General features: G+C 40.6%; 1 protein-coding gene across 3 annotated transcripts in view; it reads right to left on the reverse strand.

Moving 5' to 3' along the window:
- Positions 1–1,431: 1,431 nt before the first annotated feature.
- Positions 1,432–22,789, reverse strand: part of LOC119841455 (WT1 interacting protein) — a 117,597-nt gene continuing 96,239 nt past the window's right edge. For 2 of the 3 annotated variants that reach the window (XM_038368915.2, XM_038368919.2), the window contains 5 exons: positions 18,229–18,291; positions 13,128–13,258; positions 11,712–11,763; positions 8,933–9,001; positions 1,432–5,713 (listed from right to left, as the gene is read on the reverse strand). In XM_038368915.2, coding sequence (XP_038224843.1) covers positions 5,561–5,713; positions 8,933–9,001; positions 11,712–11,763; positions 13,128–13,258; positions 18,229–18,291 — 468 coding nt within the window. In that variant the 3' untranslated portion in view covers positions 1,432–5,560. Of the gene's footprint in view, positions 5,714–8,932; positions 9,002–11,711; positions 11,764–13,127; positions 13,259–18,228; positions 18,292–22,789 lie in introns of those variants that run through there. The other variant, XR_005288552.2, reaches the window with a different exon arrangement.

Genomic DNA, 22,789 nt, shown 5'->3' on the forward strand with positions numbered 1-22,789 from the left:
GGGCAGGGCTAGCTTGTGCAGCTGCCAGTGCTGCCACAGCTTCACTGCTATTCATATGCTATATATGCCATCATGTGCCAGCAATGCCCCTCTGCCATGTACATTGGTCAAACTGGACAGTCTATGTAAAAGAATAAATGGACACAAATCAGACGTCAAGAATTATAACATTCAAAAACCAATTGGAGAACATTTCAATCTCTCTGGTCACTCGATTACAGACCTGAGGGTGGCTATCCTTCAACAAAAACACTTCAAAAACAGACTCCAATGGGAGACACTGGAATTGGAATTAATTTGCAAACTGGATACAATCAACTTAGGCTTGAATAGAGACTGGGAATGGATGAGTCATTACACAAAGTAAAACTATTTCCCCATGTTATTTCTCCCCCCCCCCCACCCCACCCCACCCCCCCACTGTTCCTCAGATGTTCTTCTTAACTGCTGGAAATAGCCTACTTTGCTTGTCACCATGAAAGGTTTTCCTCCCTCTCCCCCCGTCGCTGGTTATGGCTTATCTTAAGTGATCACTCTCCTTCCAGTGTGTATGATAATCCCATTGTTTCATGTTCTCTGTGTGTGTATATCAATCTCCCCTCTGTATTTTTCCACCAAATGCATCCGATGAAGTGAGCTGTAGCTCACGAAAGCTTATGCTCAAATAAATTTGTTAGTCTCTATGGTGCCACAAGTACTCCTTTTCTTTTTGCGAATACAGACTAACATAGCTGCTACTCTGAAACCAGTCTAGAGAGGAAGACACTCAGGAATTAAAAATGATAGTCTGAAGATTACAAGGGGTGGAATATCCAAAGTGGAGGGTGGGGGGAAAAGAGAAATTACCTTTATCTGCCACAAGAGAGTCATGCTTACTTGCCTGCATGAGAGGGACAGTATAGAAAGATTAGCAAAAGTGTTAAACTGATAAAACACAATCTGTCAATGTGAGCAGCTAACATTAAAACTCATTGACACGCCCATAAAGCAAAGTAACTGGGTAATGTGGTTGTTATCAGGGAAATACAGAGACCTATCCAAACGAAAGCCCTGATCCTGCTTAGCCTTTGCAGGATTATTGCCCAGGCCAGTGCCTCTCTGAGGGAAGTGTGCACATTACGAAACAATAGGTGCCCTGAGAAGGACGTGTTTATCTAAACTGAGTGCTACAAATATGAAATAGCTGGACTGGTTAAGGTTTAATTACAAATTGCCAAAGTGGCTAAATTCTTTTCTAAGTGGAGCTGCAAAATGTTAGACCTTAATTATTTACACTTGCACTAAAGAACCAAACACTTCCATGAATACAGCTGTCATCAGTTAATATCAGTTGGCCTTTCTGAAAGCAGCATAAGGATCTCTTAATTTTTTACTGGCAAACAAATCAAAATAAACTCTTTACTTACAGGCCACAAATTACAAAATCAAAGATAACTACAAAATGTCTTTATTGAAAAAAGCAGATTATAACATCTAAGGTTAAATGAAACTTCTGACTTTTAATATTAAATAACTTAGGATGATAGCAAGTAGCTGCTTCTTTAGATAAATAAATCTACATTTCCCAATCTTTTCTCTTCAACAATCAAGGGAATCAAACACTGAAACATAAAACCACAAGTCATTCTAGGGACTAAAAGACAAAGAAGCACATTTAGAAGTTTTACAAGGATATATACAAAAATAGTTAAACTAATGTATATTTGCAGCATGTAAACTAGTTACATGATATACAAACAGGGCATTTATATATTTCCTACAAAATAAAAATCAACGTTGGTCCAAGTTCTTGGAAGAAACTATATTCTTTTAAAGAAAATGAAAATATTTCTCAAAGGAAAACTTAATTTAAGTCAAATTATATATTCTAGTTATGGCATTAGTTGCATGATGAATCACAAACTTTTCAAAACTTTTCTTGAAACACAAGAAAGCAGCTTTTGTGTGCCTCCTTTTAGAGCTTTGGTTTACTTAATTGTTCTGGAATTTCTTGTCTTAGAGAACTCCTCCATCCATACTTTACTTTTGAAGCCCCACTTTGCAAAATATACAAAAACCCCTTTTTGAAAGTTCAAATATCTGAGATTTCTCCGCCCCCCCGGCCCCCAATTATCATCATTTTGGTCATTTCTTTGGAACTTGTCTTCCAGTGCACTAGGGATGCTGTGAATCTCCTAAAATGGCCACATCCTTTTAGGACACTGTAGAAATCTTCCACAAAAATGAAACATGAAAAGGTGTATTCCTGACTTCTCATGACGCAAACAAGAACAAGTTGTAAAATGCTGAAACTTTATAGAAATATTCTGAAAGTACAGTACACCAAGAAGGTTTCCAATAAATAATCATGTTATAAAATGAATACTGGAAAGTTTACATCTGTGTTGAACTGACTGACATAAGAATACTCCTTAAGCAAAGCATTAGACGCTTTCATTTGTACAATTCCCCAGACAGGAGTTAAAATGCACAGGAACGGTCATTAATACTAAATTGTACAGCATGTCACTTGAGATTTGCTTATAGCTTTCTCCTTATTTTTTATTAATAATAATAATAATAGGTGAATTATACCAACTATGCTCCAGCTCTTATATTAATGGTGTAAAAGCCAGATGACCTGAAGAGCTTTGTGTAGCTTGAAAGCTTGTCTCTTTCACCACCAAAAGTTGGTCCAATAAACAATATTACCTCCCTCACCTCATCTCTCTAAAAGCCAGCTGTAATTTTGGTGTTTTAATAGAATGCCCGTCTATAGAAAATACTGGAACAACAACTGCTGCTTTCTGGTTTTAAACAAACTGCTCTTTCTATATTGAAACATAATTTTTCAACATTTTACCATGAAGATACTTAACACATATTGGAACCAAGTAGAACTATTAGAAAGAACTGAAAAATAAAAATGTGAAATTCAGTATTATTCTGTTCTAAAGGATGATAGTTTTCGAAGAAGAATTGTATGTACATGTTAGATAGTTCTGTCCACTGAAAAGCAATGCAGGAGTGAAAATTTACAAACTTAAATTGACTTAGCACTCGTTAATAAACTGGCAGAGGGATGGTCTAAATGACCTAGTTTGGGGTCTCATCTCTGTTTTCTATGGTTCTATGAAGTTCTAGCTCCCAGTCACCTGAAGCAAATGCACCTTTCAGTAGAAAGCACTGTTCTGGATTGGTCTGCTCATGTGAACAGACCCAAATAGTCTGTATGTTTTAATATTTTTTCTCTTAATGTGGGGGGTTTATACATATATTTTTAACAATAACGCATGATAATACAACGCCTTGAAGCCCAAAGCTGTTCTGTGAAATGGAAAAGTATTATGCTGTGACTAATACAAAATATTTACCTTGAAGCTTTGACACCCTCAATTTGATACTTTCAATACTAGGGAAATTCCTCGAGTTACTTCAATGAAGTCAGATTTGTGCAAAGGTTAATTTTTACCTTTTACAGCTTAGGTTTCAGGAATGAGAGGCCCAAGCATGTATTTGCAGGTCATCTTTGTGCGTGCAATCCTGGGCCTCTATTCTCATTTTCCTGAAAATCAGAACCATTGGATCAACCACTGTAGGAAAAGGTTATTTGTAGCATTAGCAGTGCTCCAAAACATGGCTTTCACATTAACTAAGCCAGCTACTAATTATAAAATGACTGGTTAAAGGCGTTTTGGACTTACTGAGGAGCATCCAGTAGGGCAGATTAATCTTTGCCCACCAGACAATTCAGCAGCAGTTTCTGAACTGTTGCATTTATCTCTTTCCATCATCAATGAATGTATTTTTTTTACCATAAAGATATTTTGGAATATCAAAAAGCTGTATAAAGGGAGTGGGAATCTCATGTGTTAATTATTCCATTCAGGAATCAGAGCCCATTGGTTGCTCCTTGTGCTTTCCAACCATATCCTGAATTGCCTTATTGCATCAATGGAGTCGCCAAATAGCTATTTCCTTAATTAGTTTGATGAAACTTAACATGTGACAATCCTAAAACTGATGGGCCAGATTCTTAGGTGATTTAAACTTGCATAGCTACAGTTCTTTCTTACAGGTGTTGAGAAGCTTGCCTGATATTTCCACCTAATCCACAGTAAAAGAATTTTGTCATTTAAATACATCTAAGAAAGGGAGTGATGGCCATATTTCAAACTATAAAATAATTTCAGGAAAGCGTAGATCAATTCTCATGAGAATACATGGAATTGTTATTTAAACAGAGATGTGTGATTGCATGTAAATCATCAACGCACAGTAGAAAACAAACATTAAAAAAAGATTCATCTAACTTCCTATATGGAAGATGTATATTACCCCAGACTTCTGAGGTTATTGTAAAAGCTTATGCAAAAGATGAAAGTGTACTCTATGTACTCTAATACTTGTTATAAAATACCAATTTCTGTTTCAATTGTCTGAAACTCTATTATTTCTGCTAAATCATGCTTGATTTTCAAATGAAGATGATCGCTGTAATCATTCAAAATTACATCTGGAAAAGAACACAAACTGAAAAGATGACAAAACTGCTGCCCATTTAAAAAAATGTAATGACAAAAAATTGCAAAGCAGTTTATAACAAATGAAGTCTTGTATAAAACAAGTAGGATTGAGAAACAGAAGTGTCTCCTTGTATAGCCAAAAGGGCTGCTAAACCTAGTAACCAAAACAGGTTTAAAAGATGGACTGCTTAGTAAGTGCCAAATCACCAGAAGAATATGACAAATGCTTTTAAAGCTGTGGCTAGTCTCGTGCCACTACAAGCTAAAAAAAACTAAGCATGTAAGTGGCAAGTTATTATGGAGAGCCAGAATTTTCTTCATATGCAATAACCCTTTATGAAATAATCTTAACTTTTCAATGGACACATTCTTCTATAATGTGCTTCCTATAGAAGACACCCGTCATGTTTCTGCAGCAGGCTAAATATTCTGTTGGATCACTATGATAGCAAATAGGTTGGAAAAGACACTGGCCTGAAGCCTTTCATAGAATAGACTTTCATGAATACCACCAATTGACCCAAGTTTGAAGATTTTTGTTACTAAAATATATATTTACTTTGATTCCTATTAACTACTGCTGGGAATCTAAGTATTCTAGAAATGTGAATGTTTTTTCTGTAAGACCAGGATGCAATGGGACTAGCTAAAATGCTAGTATTTATCTTATCACACTTGTTGTGATATGTATGTTGCTAACTTTGGGGGATTAATTCTACACTTCTTACTCAGGCAAAACTCACACTGGAATGAAGCAAACAAGGAGTGTAGAACAGAGCCTTTCGTACCACTGTACTGGGAAATGTTGCTGCTTACAGTTAGTTCAGCGGTGCATACTTTTTTTTTTTCAAGTAAGTGGTATCTCAGTGAAAATGCTGAAGGTAAATGGAAACGTGGACATGATCATAGAGATCCTCTGATATAAGATTTAAAAAAAAATAAATAACTTAGCTGGTTTAGATGGTTATTAGAGGAATTTCATCTTTAAAAACTAGAAAGTCATTTTTAGTTCTTCCATCTTCTTTCTAATGATTCATTGCTACAGAAAGTGTCTTTCAGAGTTCTGTAACATGCATTGGATAGCTTGGAGGTGGATGTGGTGGCACTTTGATATTGAGGCGCCTAATATGACAGCCATGACAGAGTAGATGTCCCTCTAAAGGATAGCAACGATGGCCTTCTTCATCGTTGAGCTGGAGACCGCAGTCCTAAGAGAAACAAACACACATCCACAAGTTAACTAGTGACTGATTATGTCATTTCAATAAAACATCATTCAGACTTTGAAGCCTCTAAGGTGTCTCTCTCTTTCTTTCGTGTTAACTGCAGCAATCTCAGAACTATTTGGTAGGTGGACATTGACTATAATGTATTAAATTAAGAGTGACATCACTGAAATCTAAGGGAATGTATGCAATTTTGTGGCATATCTTCTCAGGTTGACACCTGCATTTGTTTTCTTCAGTCCATAGGTCTAGCCAAGACAAAGATCAGACTAATCACATGGTAATGCAGCACACGCTGACCTCTTAAATATGGAGCCGGTCAGACAAGCTGAATGATGTTTGACTTGGAGTGAGGAAGAGCAGAGATAGTTGGAGAACCAGAGAGGAGCCGAGTAAAGAGAGACTATCATTTGGGTGATAGAGAACCCTTTTGAATTGTGATGCAGAACGGACTTCCTAAGATTGGTGTTCTGGTTGGGGTATATCTTACAGATATGAGGCAAGTTGCAAAGTTTAATGGGTGTCAGGCCCCATGTTCCAGTTCAGGCCTCTCACTAAGTAGGTCTCTTCCCTTTCTATAATACATTTCTCAGATTAATTTTAGACTAGATGAAATAAAGTTGCCATATTTTAAAAGCAGTTTTTTAAAAAGTGGGCAACTTTTTCCCACTGAAATTCTAACTGACTCGCAGTTAGTGCAGGGTGGAAATCTGGGTCTCATTTACGAAATACCTCTATAGAATGGCAAATAATTTCAGCCAAGAGTAAGTAACAGAGGTAAAAAGAAAATAACCCAAGCAAAATAGAAATCCTCCTTGGTGACAATTGTGTGCTGCAGCAGGGAAATGCTTGGGTTCAGAGCAGCCTCTTGGTTACTTATCCATGCCAGTTGAGGTCAGGCAAATCATGGAGGTTTTACATTTGGATTCCAGGATTTGGAAAGAGGGTAGGGAATACATAGAAATTCTGGCTTCTAGGTAATCCTGACGAAGAAGTTGAGCAATATGTGCAACTAAATAATTTTCAGTGCTCCTCACCTTATATTTTTAATATCAAAGATGAGGCAAAGTTTAATTAATCATATTTTAAATGTGATCCGTTAACTTCCATAGCTTACGGTAAAATGCTCAAATCTTGTCATATTTCTAAAGTGAGAGTATAAGAATGAATAAGGTATTAATGTGCTTTCAGGCAATACAGGAGCATTTTATAAAAGCGTAGGGACCTTTTATTCAGATAATTCAATAATCTATATTTACTTAACTTTATATCCCTTATCTTAAAAGATTATAGTAATCTAAGAGAACGCTTTGGTAAAGGAAAAAGATCATTGTTGGAAATCTCTTTTTTTTTTTTTTTTTTTTTTTTGGCCAGACATTGATAAATTAAGTTAGGAAATACAGAGGTAACAGGAAGGAACTTGAGATTTTATGATTTAGCTTCCATCACAGTTTATAAATGAATCTCACAAATTCTTTCCCATTTAATTAGGTAGGAAATTTTCAAATAGTTCCACCATAGAGCCCTTTTTAAAATGTATTACACTTCCCTGTAAAGAAATCACAGTAGCTGGCAGGTCTTTCTTCCTCCTATAGACTCCGCTATATTGACAAATGTTCCCCACAGTGTAGGTAAACAATGCAAACTCTGAATGCCCAATTATTTTTAGACCATCCGCCTCAGAGCTTGAATTAGAATCATGACAGACTAGATAGCAGGCTCATAAAAGTGGACAGAACAGCAGATTTGATGGGGGTCTGAGAATGAAATAAACCATGAGTGAGACATAAGAATCTGGGCTCAGGCTTGTTAATTGCTAGCCAAGCACTGTATCAAATTGCAGTCATGGCAGCAGGCATGCTACCCACTGGCAAACTCTGTTAGTTCAGTGCCTTGTTTAGAGTTTTAATGACTTGGGATTCACTAAAGAAATGCCAAATGCTAATACTATACCTGCCCCCTCCTTCTTTTTCCTCCCATCTTGCTGCACAAACATACAAAGTTGCCCTAAAAAAGGCTGTCCTCTTAATGAATTTCAGTTTTAAAAGGAGCCCTACTGATTTACAAACTGCTGTTTGGTTTGCAACACAAACACTATGAAAATTCCTTTCATATGCCTCTTTTCTTGAATGAACATTTAAATTCCTGCTGAGTTAGAAGGCTTTCCAAAGGGACTAGTGAGTTTGGGTGCCCAAGGTGACATCTGAAAGGGTTTTCAGGAGCAGGTGCTCAGCAATTCTGGAAGCCAAGCACCTTTAATGTCTCTCAACCTGGTACCCAAAAATGAATGACTCCAAAATTCCCAAGTCACTTTTGGAAACCTTTACAGCTGAAATACACTATTTTAATAGCCCCATTTTCAAAGGAGCCCAAGTCCAGCCTGTAAAACAGTCCACAGCTTTTCCTGTCCAATATCTGTGTATGTGTAACACACTGACAGACCCCAGTTGTCAGTGGGTGGGACCTCTGGAGCTTAGTGCATGAGCTAAAAGCCATACAGCTCTTAGCTCAGGCTGTAGAACAGACTCATTCATCTCTCTCTCTGTGGGGACAGAACCCCACACCCAGAATGTGTGTGGGTTTCATATGCCCATGTCAGGCAGATGTCTAACTATGCTATCTATGCACATAATGCAGTTAGCCATCCTGGGTGAAAGCAGGGAGGCTGAATTGCTTCAAACTGGAGGGAGAATGGTGAACTGAATAACGAAAGAGAACTGAAAATAAATCCTCAGTGGGGCATTCTAATATAAAGTCGTGGGGGAGGGGGCATGAGAGAAAGCAAGAGAGCTGCCATCTCTTGAATATTGAGATTTCCTATGATTGATTTTAAAAAAAAGTTATTTTCTTAAAACGTTAACAGAAATGGATGGCTTGCCCATCTGAGAGACAGCTGGGGTAGACTGACTCATTGAATTTCAGGATCCCTAGCTTAGCTTTCCTCTCCCCCACTCCCCTCCCTCATTTGAAAACACTGTCCCTAACAAACTCCTCTGAAGAGCTCTTGTCTTCCTCCCACTTCTGCCTTTTTGCTCTTAGTGCCAAGACAGACCATGCCCACAGACAGCTGGCTGGAACTACTCACTATGGAGCACATCTAAAGCCCAGCCACTGATTCACTGCTACACTCAGGCATCCTCAGCTCCTAAAGGCCAGATCTTGCCTTGATCCAACTCAGTGGCAGAGATGCTGCAGGTTTACCTCGCAGTGATAACATTCCACGTGGTAATCTCTGTCCATTGACACCACTCGAATGGTCTCCTCAGAGCCCTGGTTTGGAAAATAGAGAAAAAAAAATCAGATCAGGAGTGTAGGTGATATTTTGTCCATTTTCTACCTGTTGCTTACAGTTTGTACCATATTATTATTCTGGCAGGGTGGGTATCCTGAATTTCTAAGAGCCCCCTGTTTAGACCTCATGTTCACATGCACAGCTCCCTCTGAAGTCATTGGCAACTTTCCATGTCTATTCAAAGATCAGAATTTGGCCCATGGTTCACAAGTTCCTAGGACTCTCCTTGAAAATGAGCCATTTTCAAAGGGAACCCAGGATTTGGAATAAATTACCAACCAGAAACGACTATTTATTAAGCTCTGTTCTTTGCAGCTCTTTGGGTTTGACTTTCCACCAACAGTTGCACACACACACTACCATGTGCACCACCAGCTGGAAATTTGCATATTCAGATGGCACAACTATTAGTTGTGTGTGGGCAGTACCCTGGCCATTGGATACACATGCATTAGTGCACGTATGCCAACCCAGGCCCTGTAAAACAGCACGTACGTCCAGGTAACTTCACCAACTCCTTTTCTGAGCCACTGAAAATGAAGCTTTCTTTAAAATTTTTCTTTGAATTGTTTCTAGTTCCAGGTGTGCTTACAGCCTGCGTCACATCTGATGCTCTATGGAGAGGAGCGGCAGGCAAGTCATTACCTGACCTGTCAGACTTGAAGTAACACATACATCCTCCTTGGGAAACAGCATATCAAGTGCTTGGAGGAGGTTTGCTGCAAGTCTTGTTAACTGCCAGCTAAGTCAGAGGATGAGGTAGAATGGGCCAAGCTTTTAGGGGAAGGATTAATCTGTAATATGCAAAATACAGGGAAGTAGATGAGACTAAAGAGAACACATGTAATCAAGGCATGCTGTCGCAGGCTCTTCTTTAGAAGCATTTCAAGTATGAGAGATGCAGGCACCTCACTGAAGCAATGTGTGTAAGATTGTGGCTTGTATACCTGATGTGCATTGGAGGAGCAGAATTATGGCATGTCACATTCCCCGTTGTGAATGGCGGACACAGGCTCAATGGGTTATGGGATGGACATGATGTGGCCTGCACAATACATACTATTAGACTGGAAACATGGAATGTGCACCAGGAAGTAAGTGTGTGTGTGTTTGCGGGGGGGAGAATTGTCAGGCCCTGGTCTATAACCTCGAGCTGACTAGTCACTGCCTCTTGGATGATAAGAGTGCTGCTGCTTCTATGCCATTTTCATGTCACTACCAGCAGATGCATTAGTGTCACTGTGGGTGAACAGATCCTCTCTTTGTGTACAAATGTCCTTCTATGCCAAAGTGCCACTTCCAGCTAAGATAAACACATAAGTAGGGATCAAATGCCAAAGTATTCAACCATTTGGTCAAAGACAATTTAAATAAATCTGAATTTTGGTTTTGCTCAGTTCAGTCCTGCTGTTATTGGCTTGATTCTGCCACTTCTTTTCATGTTGCATAGTATCCTCTTGCAATCAAAGGACTATTCACAGAGTAAGATGCTACTCGATATGGGTAAAGATGGTCGAATAAGGCCCTATACATTTCATACTCAAGATGGGTTTGAAACACCAGCTGCTTCCCAGGAGCTACAGTTGCAATACACTGAGCACCCCCAATTTCCATGGATTTCCATGGAATTGGGGGAACCAAGCAGGATTGCAGGACTGGGCCCCAAGATATATGCCAGATAGTTCTGGTATCATTACTGTAACTACTGGCAGGGAGACCTATAACAAATCACTTGAGCTGTGTATGTGTAACTTTGGCAAAATAAGCCCTTATTAAGTAAACAGCACCTGCTAGTGGGCTTACTGAAAATAAAATGTCAAATCCTGTAAATCCTCACTTTGCATGGTTTGATAAGACCTCTTTCCTACAATTAATTTGCATCCTCACTTCTTTGTGCAGCAGGTTGAAACTAACACAAGGTCTGTGATATCCATCACCATGAACAGCGATGATATTCTGTCCTGAAAATCAGTTTAACATTCAGGCCATATTAGTGCTGCTTGTACAAGCTCTGAAGCCTTGTCTTCCTTGAAAAGTTTGGTTCTGGAGTTCTGGTTTCAATTCACCAGACAGAGATGGGCCCAAAGCTTGGTGGGGTTTGGAACCGGCGTTTTGCTTCAGATCCATCTTGAATACATGGTTCCCCAGCTCTGCCTCAAACATCATAGCCAACTTTCTGCAGCACTTTCACCCATGCCACTGTGACTGGCTGAGGCCATGTGCTCTTTGAAAAGGGCAAATGTTACCATCATCCCCTGTTTGGAGTCTGGATATCTTAACAGCTAACAGCAGATTTAGCAATCAGTGTATTTCTTGAATGAATGATAGTTAAGAGATTCTGAAAATAAACAGTCTGTTCTCAGTTCTCTAGCCAGGGCTTTGAATTGAATCAGATGTACAGCAACCTTAATTAATACCCCTGAAGCACCCTAAAGATACAAAGTGCTTTGGTGTATAATTGGTAAGTGCTATGATTATTATGACTCTTGGAGTTGTATTATATTGCTGAGCTGTGTTTAATGTTGTATTAGATATACAGTTCATTCTGGGGATGGGGAAAGGGTCTTGAATAGCCAAGGTGTCTATTTCTTACTGTGTTTGAGCAGATCTTTGAAAAATGTCCATATGCAAACAACCACATTATCTAACAAGTTACACACACCCACACCCCCTCACAAAACTTCATACCTGTGCTGGTAGAATTGGCTGGTTACAGGAAGCGCATTTTGGTGCAAAAACACTAAGATTCAAGAAGACAAAATGTTCAAATTAAATTTAAAAAATTTAGAACCCTGAGAGCATTTCAAGCATAGCTTCTCTTTAGAGATGGGCTTTAACTGCAAAATATGGATACAAATCAGGAATTCAAACTCTGCGAAAGTTTGGATCCAGGAAGGGGATGATTCAAGCCTATCTCTACCTCTTGCTTCTATTTCTATGTCAGATCTCCCAATCATCCTCACGTGGTTCTACAGGTACCTTTTCCCCTCCTCCATTGACTATTGTATCCAATGCTTTTATTAATAAATGCAATACACATTTCCTCCATGAACCTGTATAGACAGAGAAGTTTTTCTTGACTTGGGGGTTGTGACCCAACAGGTATCAGAGTAGTATGACCATTCTGTCCTCCTCTTACTGCTAAATGGGAGAGGAGTGGGTCCCAGGTAACTGGAGGGGGAGTTCCAAGGGCTCTCAGTATGGAAAAGGTTGGGAACCAGTGAGATAGAGGGACTGTATGGCGAAGATCACTCTAGGACTTGGTCCATCAGAGGGCTTGAACAGCTTTCCTCTGTGGTTATAGCTCTAACATCCGTGTTCACAAGCCGCAGTTGGCTTGAAGAAAAGGTGTTAGCTATAAGTGGCTGTTGGTGGTAAGGTATGGGTGAAGGGGAAATCCGCTCACGCTGAACTGGTCAAGCGTTCTTACCTACAACTGTGCTATAGAGCAGCTGTGCTAATATTCACTCCACTTCTGTGCTGGGATGAATTGGAGTGGATCTGGAATCCTGTTGACTTCACTGCGATTCCTCTTGGGCACAGGGGTCTGCATTAGTAGATCCCATTGCAGGACTGGGCCCATGGTTTGTGATATAGAGGTGACAGTACCTAAGAGCCTTCACATTCTCTTTGACAGAAGGGAGTCCCAGGTGATTACTGAACCTCAGCACAATTCAAAGAGTTGTCATCAGGATGACACATGCAATTCTAACCCTAACTGGAATATTAGGGGCCATTATATTCCATTACTACGCATGATTAATAGAGCTAGGCTGACAGGAACAGAGGATTTATCTGTGTGCACACAAACACATACTCCTATGAGTTTATGAGAAACCTCAACAGCCCCTCAGGAGAGGGTTCGTGCATAAGGCCTGATGCTGCTTTACTCCTATAAAGTAACCTTTAAGTGGATGTAAACATAAGTGACTCTTTATGGTGTCAGAGTGGCGTAAAGGGGCTTTGGGGCAAATAGGAGTAAGACTCCAGGCCTGAGTTTTAAAAGTATTTAGGCACCTAACTCCCACTGAAATCAGTGTCTATTGCAAAGATGATTCAATATGAACAACTTTTCAAAAGCGGTCAATGCATCTGTGTTCTTACGTGTGATAGTCTTTGACACAGTAAATATTGTTCTCCACGTCTACAGTGAAGGGGACTCCGTCCAAACATTCATTACAAACCACGCAGCGGAAGCAGCCAGGATGGTATGACTTTCCAAGAGCCTGTAAGATCTTAAGAGCCAGACGACAAAATGAGAGTATTTGTTTTCCAGACAACATTCCCCGTGCATCAGCATTTCTAAATTTTAATCACTGCATGCTCCTCAGGAAGAAACATTGACTTTGTGGCTTCACCAGCAAAGGGCCTGATCCAAAGCCCAGATTCTCATTAATTTCAATGGGCTTTGCACCAGGCCCTTGGTGATGTTAGAGGACTGTGAAAATGGGAGTAAAATGGGAAAGTAGTTTCACTGTTCATTATGGAGGCATGATATTGCAAATAGATGTACAATAAACCAGAACTCTTCACGCACAACTGAAAGTAAAAATGTCTTTGGATGGAGACTGGATGCCTTTCTGGAAGATATGTACGTTTTAGTCAAATAAAAACGTTACTGGACTCAATACAGGGGTGAAATTAAATGGCGTGTGACATATAGGAAGTCAGTCTAGATGGTCCCTTGTGGCCTTAAAATCCATGAATCTATGAAAAACGGTAAATTACAAATACTTACTAGTTGTCCTAAGCCACCACAAATACAGCCCAGCTATCCTCTACTTCACTGTCACAGTGATGGCTCTCTCTTTTACAGGCTGATCAGGTCTATCTTAGTATCAGTTTATATTCACTGAACCTCAGAACTGTCACAGGCTTTTGAGACTCTGCCAATCAGTGTTTCAGCAACTGGCTTCCAGCATAGTCCCTTCTATATCCCCTTTTGCTGCTGCTGACCTTGCAAATAAAACTTTTCCATTGCAGCAGTGGTATTTCAAGGAAGCTGTGCCAGGCATATGGGGCAACACTGGGAATTTATTTTGCTTCCCATACATGGTACTGTTACACAGCTTACAACAGGTTACATCAGACATCGGATATTTTTTGTGGGTGACACCTTCTGAAAGCAATTTCAAATCGTATCTGCCAGTACATTCCCCCCAGCTCAGGCTTGAGAAGCTAACCAGTTCAAGATCCTTTCCCCTCTAAGGTCCTAAAGCCCTGTGGATATTTTTATGAGTAAAGTTCAAATCAATAAAACACAGTGCCTAGGAAAAAGTATGAACTATAGTCCAATTGTGTTTTTTAAAGAATACCCAAGGCTTATCTAGCCAGTGACTGGGTATCAAGTTTAATTTGATCTGTATGTCTGTCATTACTCAAACTACTCTCTCTCTCTCTCTCTCTCTCTCTCTATTTATCTGTGTTTTACCACATACATTGCCTTGGTATCTGGCTATACAGATAATAGACCAATTATTACATTGATCTGACTCTGCAGACATTGAGGGCACAAAACTACCGCTGAGTCAACTGCAATTCCAACTACTGAGCAGCTTTGGGCCCAAGTCTGTGGAGGTGTCATAGGTCTGATTTTTTTTAACCTTGTGCAATGATAAGCAGGATTCCTATTACTGCACAGACATGTTGGTTTTCCTAGTCATTACTGGGGAAGGGCTTGAAGGAATTAGCCCAATAAGACTGCTTAATTTCTGGAGCTCACAGCAATATTTCCTTCTGTTGTAGCATGCCTGCTGATGGGAGAAGGCAGATGATCACCTGCCAAGCTTCCAACTACAGAGCTCCACCAGCTAGATACTATGGACTCCCGAAATTACCCTTCTCCTCCTTCACAGCTCTAGAAATTTGTTCTCAGGCTAAAACGAACAATATCCTTGTCCAGATAGGAGCAAGAATCCTCATTAGCTAAGTCATCCCAGCCAACTCTCATTTCCAGACCAACCTGAACGTCAGTGCTTGCAATTTAGTCTCTATTTAACAACTGTGTGCTAACATTTTAATACATTTTAAGCCAAGAGGAAAACACTGGTGTACTAGAACCTTATTAACATTCAGCTATAGTCTACAGAGTTCTTTAACATGCATTTAATCCATTTTGTTTGGGACTTTTTGCTTGGAACAAATTCAACCCTGGTCTCACTCTAGAGGGTGCATTTGGCTCAATATACCCCTTTTCTTTCACTTAAAAAAAATCAGTTCTGGATGCTATCTCCCTTCAAGCCACAGCTGTAAGCTCCCCTCCTCATTAATAGAGACATCAAATCAACAAGTTGCTTTGTGGGCCACACTGCTGCTGTCTGCTGGGGTCTGTTCTCTCATCAATGTACAGAAGGGGGATTTATGGGTAGCACTCATTTATTTTAATGGGTGTAAACTGTGTAAATCAATTTGAGAGCAAGAGCTGCTGATGGGCCAGCAAGGGGGACTGCTGCTGTTACAGAAGGATAGCATCTAGCCCCAGAAAATAAGTCCAGTTTCTTTGTCCTGTCAGTGGTATAACCAAAGAGCTTGTGGTGTAACTCCTTTAGGTTTAGTACTAATTCATGGATCTATAAATTGATTTTTCCCCTCCTTTCAGTTTTATTCTCCTGAATTAGTAGTAATAGCAATAACAGAATACCTACACTTCCACTGGAGGATCTCAAAGTCCTTTACCAACAATAATCAGTGCAGCCTTGTGTCGCTGCTGTGCCCCTGGTAAGTATTCTTCAAGTGATAGTCCCTATTTGGATTCCAAAACGTGTGTGCGCACGTGTGCCATGTGCCTGAACAGTTCTGTAGCAGTGTCTGCTGACCCTTACATGTGTCAGCCTTGTGCAGCTGAGGCTAGAAGAGGCCGTGCAGAATGCCACTGCTCCAGTTCCCTCTCACCGCCACACAATCAGAGTTGGAACCCCCATTGCTCCTGGTTCTTAGCTTCGTTAGGAGAGCTGGCTGTCCATTCCTTCTTGCGTATATAGCTGTGGATACTAATTTTTTCTTGTTTTTGTAGCATGTTAGTGTTCTGCATAGATACAAGCCCCACCGTGAGCATGAGACACAGACGTTATTTAAGCTCAGTACCGATGTGGACACAAGAACAAATGGATATAAACTGGCCATTGGGAAGTTTAGACTTGAAATTAGATGAAGGTTTCTAACCAGCGGAGGAGTGAAGTTCTGGGATAGCCTTCCAAGGGAAACAGTGGGAGCAAAAGACCTATCTGGCTTCAAGATTAAACTTGATAAGTTTATGGGGGAGATGGTATGATGGGATAACGTGATTTTGGCAATTAATTGATATTTAATTATTCATGGTAAATAGGCCCAATGGCCTGTGATGGGATGTTAGATGGGGTGGGATCTGAGTTACTACAGAGAATTCTTTCCCGGGTATCTGGCTGGTGAATCTTGCCCACATGCTCAGGGTTCAGCTTAGGGTCAGGAAGGAATTTTCCTCCAGGGCAGATTGGAAGAGGCCCTGGAGGTTTTTCGCCTTCCTCTGTAGCATAGGGCACAGGTCATTTGCTGGAGGATTTTCTGCACCTTGAAGTCTTTAAACCATGATTTGAGGACTTCAATAGCTCAGACATAGGCGAGAGTTTATTGCAGGTGTGGGTAGGTGAGATTGTGTGGCCTGCATTGTGCAGGAGGTCAGACTAGGTGATCATAATGGTCCCTTCTGACCTTAGTATCTATGAGTCTATGAGACATGGGCCTAAGGCTGTATCCCAGTCTGGGACAGCCTCTAAATGCAGTGTTGCCTCCCGAGCCGGGCCAGGTTGGGCAAGTTGCAGGTGGACTTGGCTGGTCCATCTCCTAAGAAGCCCCAGACAGAGCCCTGATAGCTGACCCTACCACACCATCTTCCATAAGGCAAGATCCCCTGATGCCTGAACCCCAAATTCATCGCTAAGGTGGTGTCCGCGTTCTACCTCAATCACCTGCCAGTCTTCTATCCCAAACCCCCACAACTCCAACAGAGCCAGGACACTGCAATCTCTTGACGTCTGCCACGCATTGGCCTTCTACCTCCAACGCACACAGGCATGCCTCACCCAGACTCTGTTGCCGAACGCTGCAAGGGCCAAGCCCTCTCCTCGCGGTGCATCTCCAAATGGATCTCCCATTGCATTTACGAATGCTACACTCTCTCCAACATAACTCCACCTACTGGAGTCACGGCTCACTCCACACAAGCACAAGCCGCCATGTTGACCTGCCTCGCGGATGTGCCATGGCAGGATATTTGCCAGTCAGCCACGTGGAACTCAATCACCACCTTCACCTCTCACTACACCATTGCTCTGGCACTGGGGCCTGATGCGGCCATTGGTCACGCTGTTTTGCAGTCTGTGACTTCTTGCGAGTTCATGCTGATCACTGCTCGCTACTCACCCACATTTGGAATCCATATAGGGACCATCATGCCAAGGAGAAGAGGAGGTTACTCACCTGTAACTGAAGGATCTTCAAGATATGTGGCCCCTATTTGGATTCCAGCGGCATCAACCCACACAACCTCTGATAGCCTTGGCTGGGCACATGAGGAAGATGCATGTGCGGGTCAACAGACACTCACATTTGGAATCCAAATAGGGACTACACATCTTGAAGAACCTCCAGATACAGGTAAATAACCTCCTCTTACTCCCATTTTACAGAAGGGGATACTGAGGCACAGAAAGGTTAAGTGAGGTGCACAAGATCACAATAAAAGAGAAGGGAAAAGAGCTCAGAACTTTTGATTCCTTGTTCCCCCAGCTCTGACCAATGGATCATGCTCCCTCTCATAAGATACAGTTCCTGCCGTTTCACCTGGCCATACAAGAAACAGCATTCCTTTGTTTTCTTTCCCCCAGAAAAGATTCTATATTTTATGGCGTGATATTAAAATGTACCAAAGTGTTTTCACTGCTAGCTGACTATATCCCCTCCTCCCTGCTTGGCGGACCTCTCAGTAACATCAAAGTTCCACAAGTTCAGATAGAGGAGAAATCCCCTCTATGCATTTAAGTGATAATGGCAACACCGTGTGAATTTATTTTCATTTTAATTGTGATACTTCCTTTATTAAAATGTCCTTGGCAGTAATGGAGACATGGCTATGATCTGACTAGGTCAGAAGCAAACAGCACATTACAATATACTCCCTGAAATGCATCAACAGAAATGTATTCCACTATTAAGGAATTAATTCTCTTACCATTTCCATTATGAGGTGTCCACAAACAAAGCACTTGTCCGCTGTTTGTTGAAAGCCCGAATACTGTTCAAATGACAGAAGAGAAAGGATTGTTAGTAATTGCTAATCTCGCTTCCTTTCCTTCTGAAACTACACCCGTCACATGAATGCTGTGTTGTTTTTTCCATCTGACCTGGGATGAAACAAACCAAGCTGCGCCGAGTCAGCTCAAATACTTTTTTGATGGCCTACTTTGAAATGCTCTTGGAAGACACTGATTCAAAGTGTTTCACACTATACTTTGAACATTTTCAGGTACTAGTCTTAAATAGCTTGAGTTAGTTTTGCCCTCTGATCCAGGCATGCAGTTCCCATTGAGGATAACGGGGGGAGGGATAGCTCAGTGGTTTGAGCATTGGCCTGCTAAACCCAGGGTTGTGAGTTCAATCCTTGAGGGGGCCATTTAGGGATCTGGGGCAAAAATTGGGGATTGGTACTGCTTTGAAGCAGGGGGGTTGGACTAGATGACCTCCTGAGGTCCCTTCCAACCCTATGATTCTATGATAATGGGGACTGTGGGCACAGTTACACTCTTCAAATCTTGATTATAACTCCATTTTGTTTTTGGATAGATGAAAGTGTTTTTACAAAAAGATAAAAATTGGGTAAGGACGTATGAGTGAAATCCTGACTTCGTTCAACTCAATGGCAAAACTCCCATTAAGTTCTATAGGGTCAGGATGTCACCCTATCTTGTTTAGAGGCTGAGAGAAGGGGGAACTAAGATGCATATTTGTAAACCAATTTATCAGCCTGACAGCTGACCTACTGAGTGATACCCTATAGCACAGAGTTTGCCTTAAGGACTCCAAACATGTAATTTTTAAACTGATATTTGCAGTAGCTGAACTTTATCCTACCCCTCCTCAGTCCAATATAAACAAACTACTCCATGTGCCCTCTTTTCTATCACAGGGAATGATTGCTGAGTTATTTATGTTTGATTGCACTGTAAATTGAACATTTGATTATTTGAACATTTTGGGATTATAGCAAAGTTAATCTAAAACATGCTGTGGTCTTGGAGCTAGACTTGGAACATGAGGCCAAGGGTAGGATGTCAAAATGTAGATCATGTGCCACACAGAACAGCTCTTTTGTCATGGAGACCATGGTGTGTCCTTACAGCCATGGATCTAACAGAGACTAAGGCCATGTCTACCCTTACTAGGGATTGACGTTGCTGTGACCGATGCAGCAGGGGTCAATTTAGCAGGTCTAGTGAAGACCCGCTAAATCGACTGCAGAGGGCTCTCCGGTCGACTCCAGTACTCCACCGGAACGAGACGATTAAAGAAAGCAGACGGGAGAGCATCTCCCATCGACACAGCACGATGTAGACACCGCAGTAAGTCAACGTAAGCTATGTCGACTCCCAGCTACATTATTCACATAGCTGAAGTAGCGCAACTTAGGTCGACTTACCGCGATAGTGTAGACAAGTCTTAAGTGCCTGATCCAACTGCCAGTGACGTTAATGGGAGCTGTTTCTTTGATTTCAGTGGTCACTGGATTAGATCCTAAACTAGCAAGACATTCTCTGTTTTATTTTTCCAGATAAGTGGTTAATTAGGGCCACGGTTATAAACAATTATAAACTGAAGTCACTTTCACATGTCACAATGGACAAATACATTGTTAATTAAATAATATGCTATTTCAGTTCTCACAGTCTTCTCTTTGTCTGCTTTAATATTTCCTGTGTATTGGAAAATACAGTACATGTAATGATAAACAAAAACCAAAAACCCCCTTAGATTAACTAAAGCTTTTAAATTGTTACAAAATGACCATCTCAGACTGTTTCATATACACCAGTGTCCACAGAATACTACTCATATTTCTGCATGTCATTTTGCTGCATTGTGTAATGGAATTAGTGTGAAATTGTCTAGACCTAGAGAAATGGTTGGAATCCGCTTCCCACCCTCCTGTCAACAGCTTTAAGACCAAAATATTTGCTTTCTTATTCTATTCTAGCAGATAAAGACGCTGCTACTACCCGGGCATCTCGCTGGTTCCACTGTATCTGAATGACCATCTGGCTAGACTGTTTCCTAAGGTTGCGACCTCAGGGGTTGCTGGAAACAGGTGGGGAGGTCCTAGCTGAGCAGACAGCAGAAGATTAACAATAGTATAAACCCAGCTAATTCCAAAACCCTGTCAGAATGAATTTAACAGTACCATCTGGCTGTCATTTGATAAGGAATGCAAAGGAGCATTTACCCAGTTATTGATTAACAGGGACCATATTCCCAAAGAACTGAATGGCTTGTGGTCAGGTTAATGTCATTTATTGCTGTCTGGATTGCTGTAAATTACATTATTTGTCAGAAGGCAGGGTTTTCTTGACACACAATCTCTCTTTATATCACTAAACCTATTAAATTAAAACCATAATTCGTTTCTAATGGGGGAATTGTATTTGTAAAAACGCAACATGAGAATGATTACCCAATTTAAGAAAATGCTACAAAATGGCACAAAGTCCAATCATATTGACAAACTAGCTTATGAGCTCAGTGAAATGACCCTCTTTACTACGATATTGTTCTCTTTTCTGATCGTAATATTGCTCTGGAAAAGCCTGAAACCTTTTGGTTCAATGAGAGTTAGGATCAGGATGAGTCTCCCCAGTGGGTTAAATCTATATAGGACGAAGAAGAATGATAGCCTCTCATCTCAGGAGCACATTTTCTACAGTAAAGCAGTACGGTGGATACTGCTCTTATTAAATCTGTTTCAGAGTAGCAGCCGTGTTAGTCTGTATTCGCAAAAAGAAAAGGAGTATTTGTGGCACCTTAAAGACTAACAAATTTATTTGAGCATAAGCTTTCATGAGCTACAGTTCACTTCATCGGATGCATTTGGTGGAAAATACAGTGGGGAGATTTATATACACACACAGATGAAACCATTAGGTAACCTCAAGTGCTTTTGAAAATCTCATCCTATGTTTTGGTTCCTCCACCTGCAAAATGGAGAGAACATTGTTTCATTGTGTGTGTGTGTGTGTGTGTGTGTAAAAATCTCCCCACTGTATTTTCCACCAAATGCATCCAATGAAGTGAGCTGTAGCTCACGAAAGCTTATGCTCAAATAAATTTGTTAGTCTCTAACATGCCACAAGTACTCCTTTTCTTATTAAATCTGTATTATCCTTTGACAATAAATGACTTTTGCCAGGTATTCATAACTCAACCCTGCAATACATGTTTTTATGTTAAAGATGGAGGGCTCACACATCAGTTCTAGGTTTTAAATTCTAGGAACACAGAGCACAAAACACAATACTCTGAAACAGTAATAATACTTGACGCTTTGCACCTTTCCTCTTTAAAGTGCTTTACTAATACTAAACTGCACAACCTTCCTGTCAAGTAATATTTATCCTCGTGTTGCAGGTGGGGAAACTGAGGCAGTTGTGACTTGCTCAAGACTGAAGAAGGGCAAAAATGGTCTTGCACTTAAGGCATAATTCTAGTGCTCAAAAGAAATAGGTTCAGTTCCTGCAACAAAGCCCAGTATGGTTTTTGATAAGTCTCTCATTCCCACTGGGTGGGGATTTTCAAGAGAGCTCTTGGTTGGTCTAACTTGGCTCCTAAGGAAGTCAATAGCTTCCACAGGAACCATTAGGTAACCTCAAGTGCTTTGGAAAATCTCGTCCTATGTTTTGGTTCCTTCACCTGCAAAATGGAGAGAACATTTCCTTTCCTCCTGGGAGTGCTGGGTGGATAAATGTCTGTAAATTACTCAGACTGTAGTGACAGTGGATCTACAAGAGAGTCACAGGTGGGGTTAAACTCAAGAGTTCCTGGCTCCTACTCATGGGCTCGGGCTACTTGCCTGTGCCTTTGTTACAGACACCACTGGTTCCAATGCTTTCATTAACATGCAGCTCTGTTTTATTTTACATTTTATGTACCAAGAGTTTATAATTCTGACCCTGCACATATTTGGCCATCTTTTAAAATTCACTGAGAGGATTTTGTTTAGCTTTTCTGAACATGCCAGTGACTTTTTCCTATTACTGTTTCTTAAGCAGATAAATATAATTATATACTCTCCTAGAACTAGAAGTGTACTTGCATGGTCCCATGTACAGTATGTACCCAAGATAAATGAGACATTTTTGAATATTCACAAACATTGAGGTATTTGGGGTTTTTCTGTTACTAATACCACGAACACTGAACAATGTTAAAGTTGTTACACAAGCAGAGAAAAGCTCTGAAATTCAATGCTCAGCCTAACGCATCCATCCTCTTTCACTCCCACTCTTGTGACTTTAAAGTACAATACTCCTTACCAGAAAACAAATGGATCCTGGAGAGCTAACAATTTACTGTTCTGGGATCTCAATTTTGTCCTAACTTTCCTCCCCCATTTAACTCTTTATTCACCACCCATCTCTCCAGGTGTTGTTATAATCCGTGATTTTCTGTGCAAGAGTCAATACCTTGTTGCAGGAGTTTGATAATCTATGCATTATTTATCTCTAGCTTCTCAGGTAGTTCTTTTT

This window comes from Dermochelys coriacea, chromosome 12 (assembly GCF_009764565.3).
Source record: "Dermochelys coriacea isolate rDerCor1 chromosome 12, rDerCor1.pri.v4, whole genome shotgun sequence".
In the NCBI taxonomy this organism is placed as follows: domain Eukaryota; kingdom Metazoa; phylum Chordata; order Testudines; family Dermochelyidae; genus Dermochelys; species Dermochelys coriacea.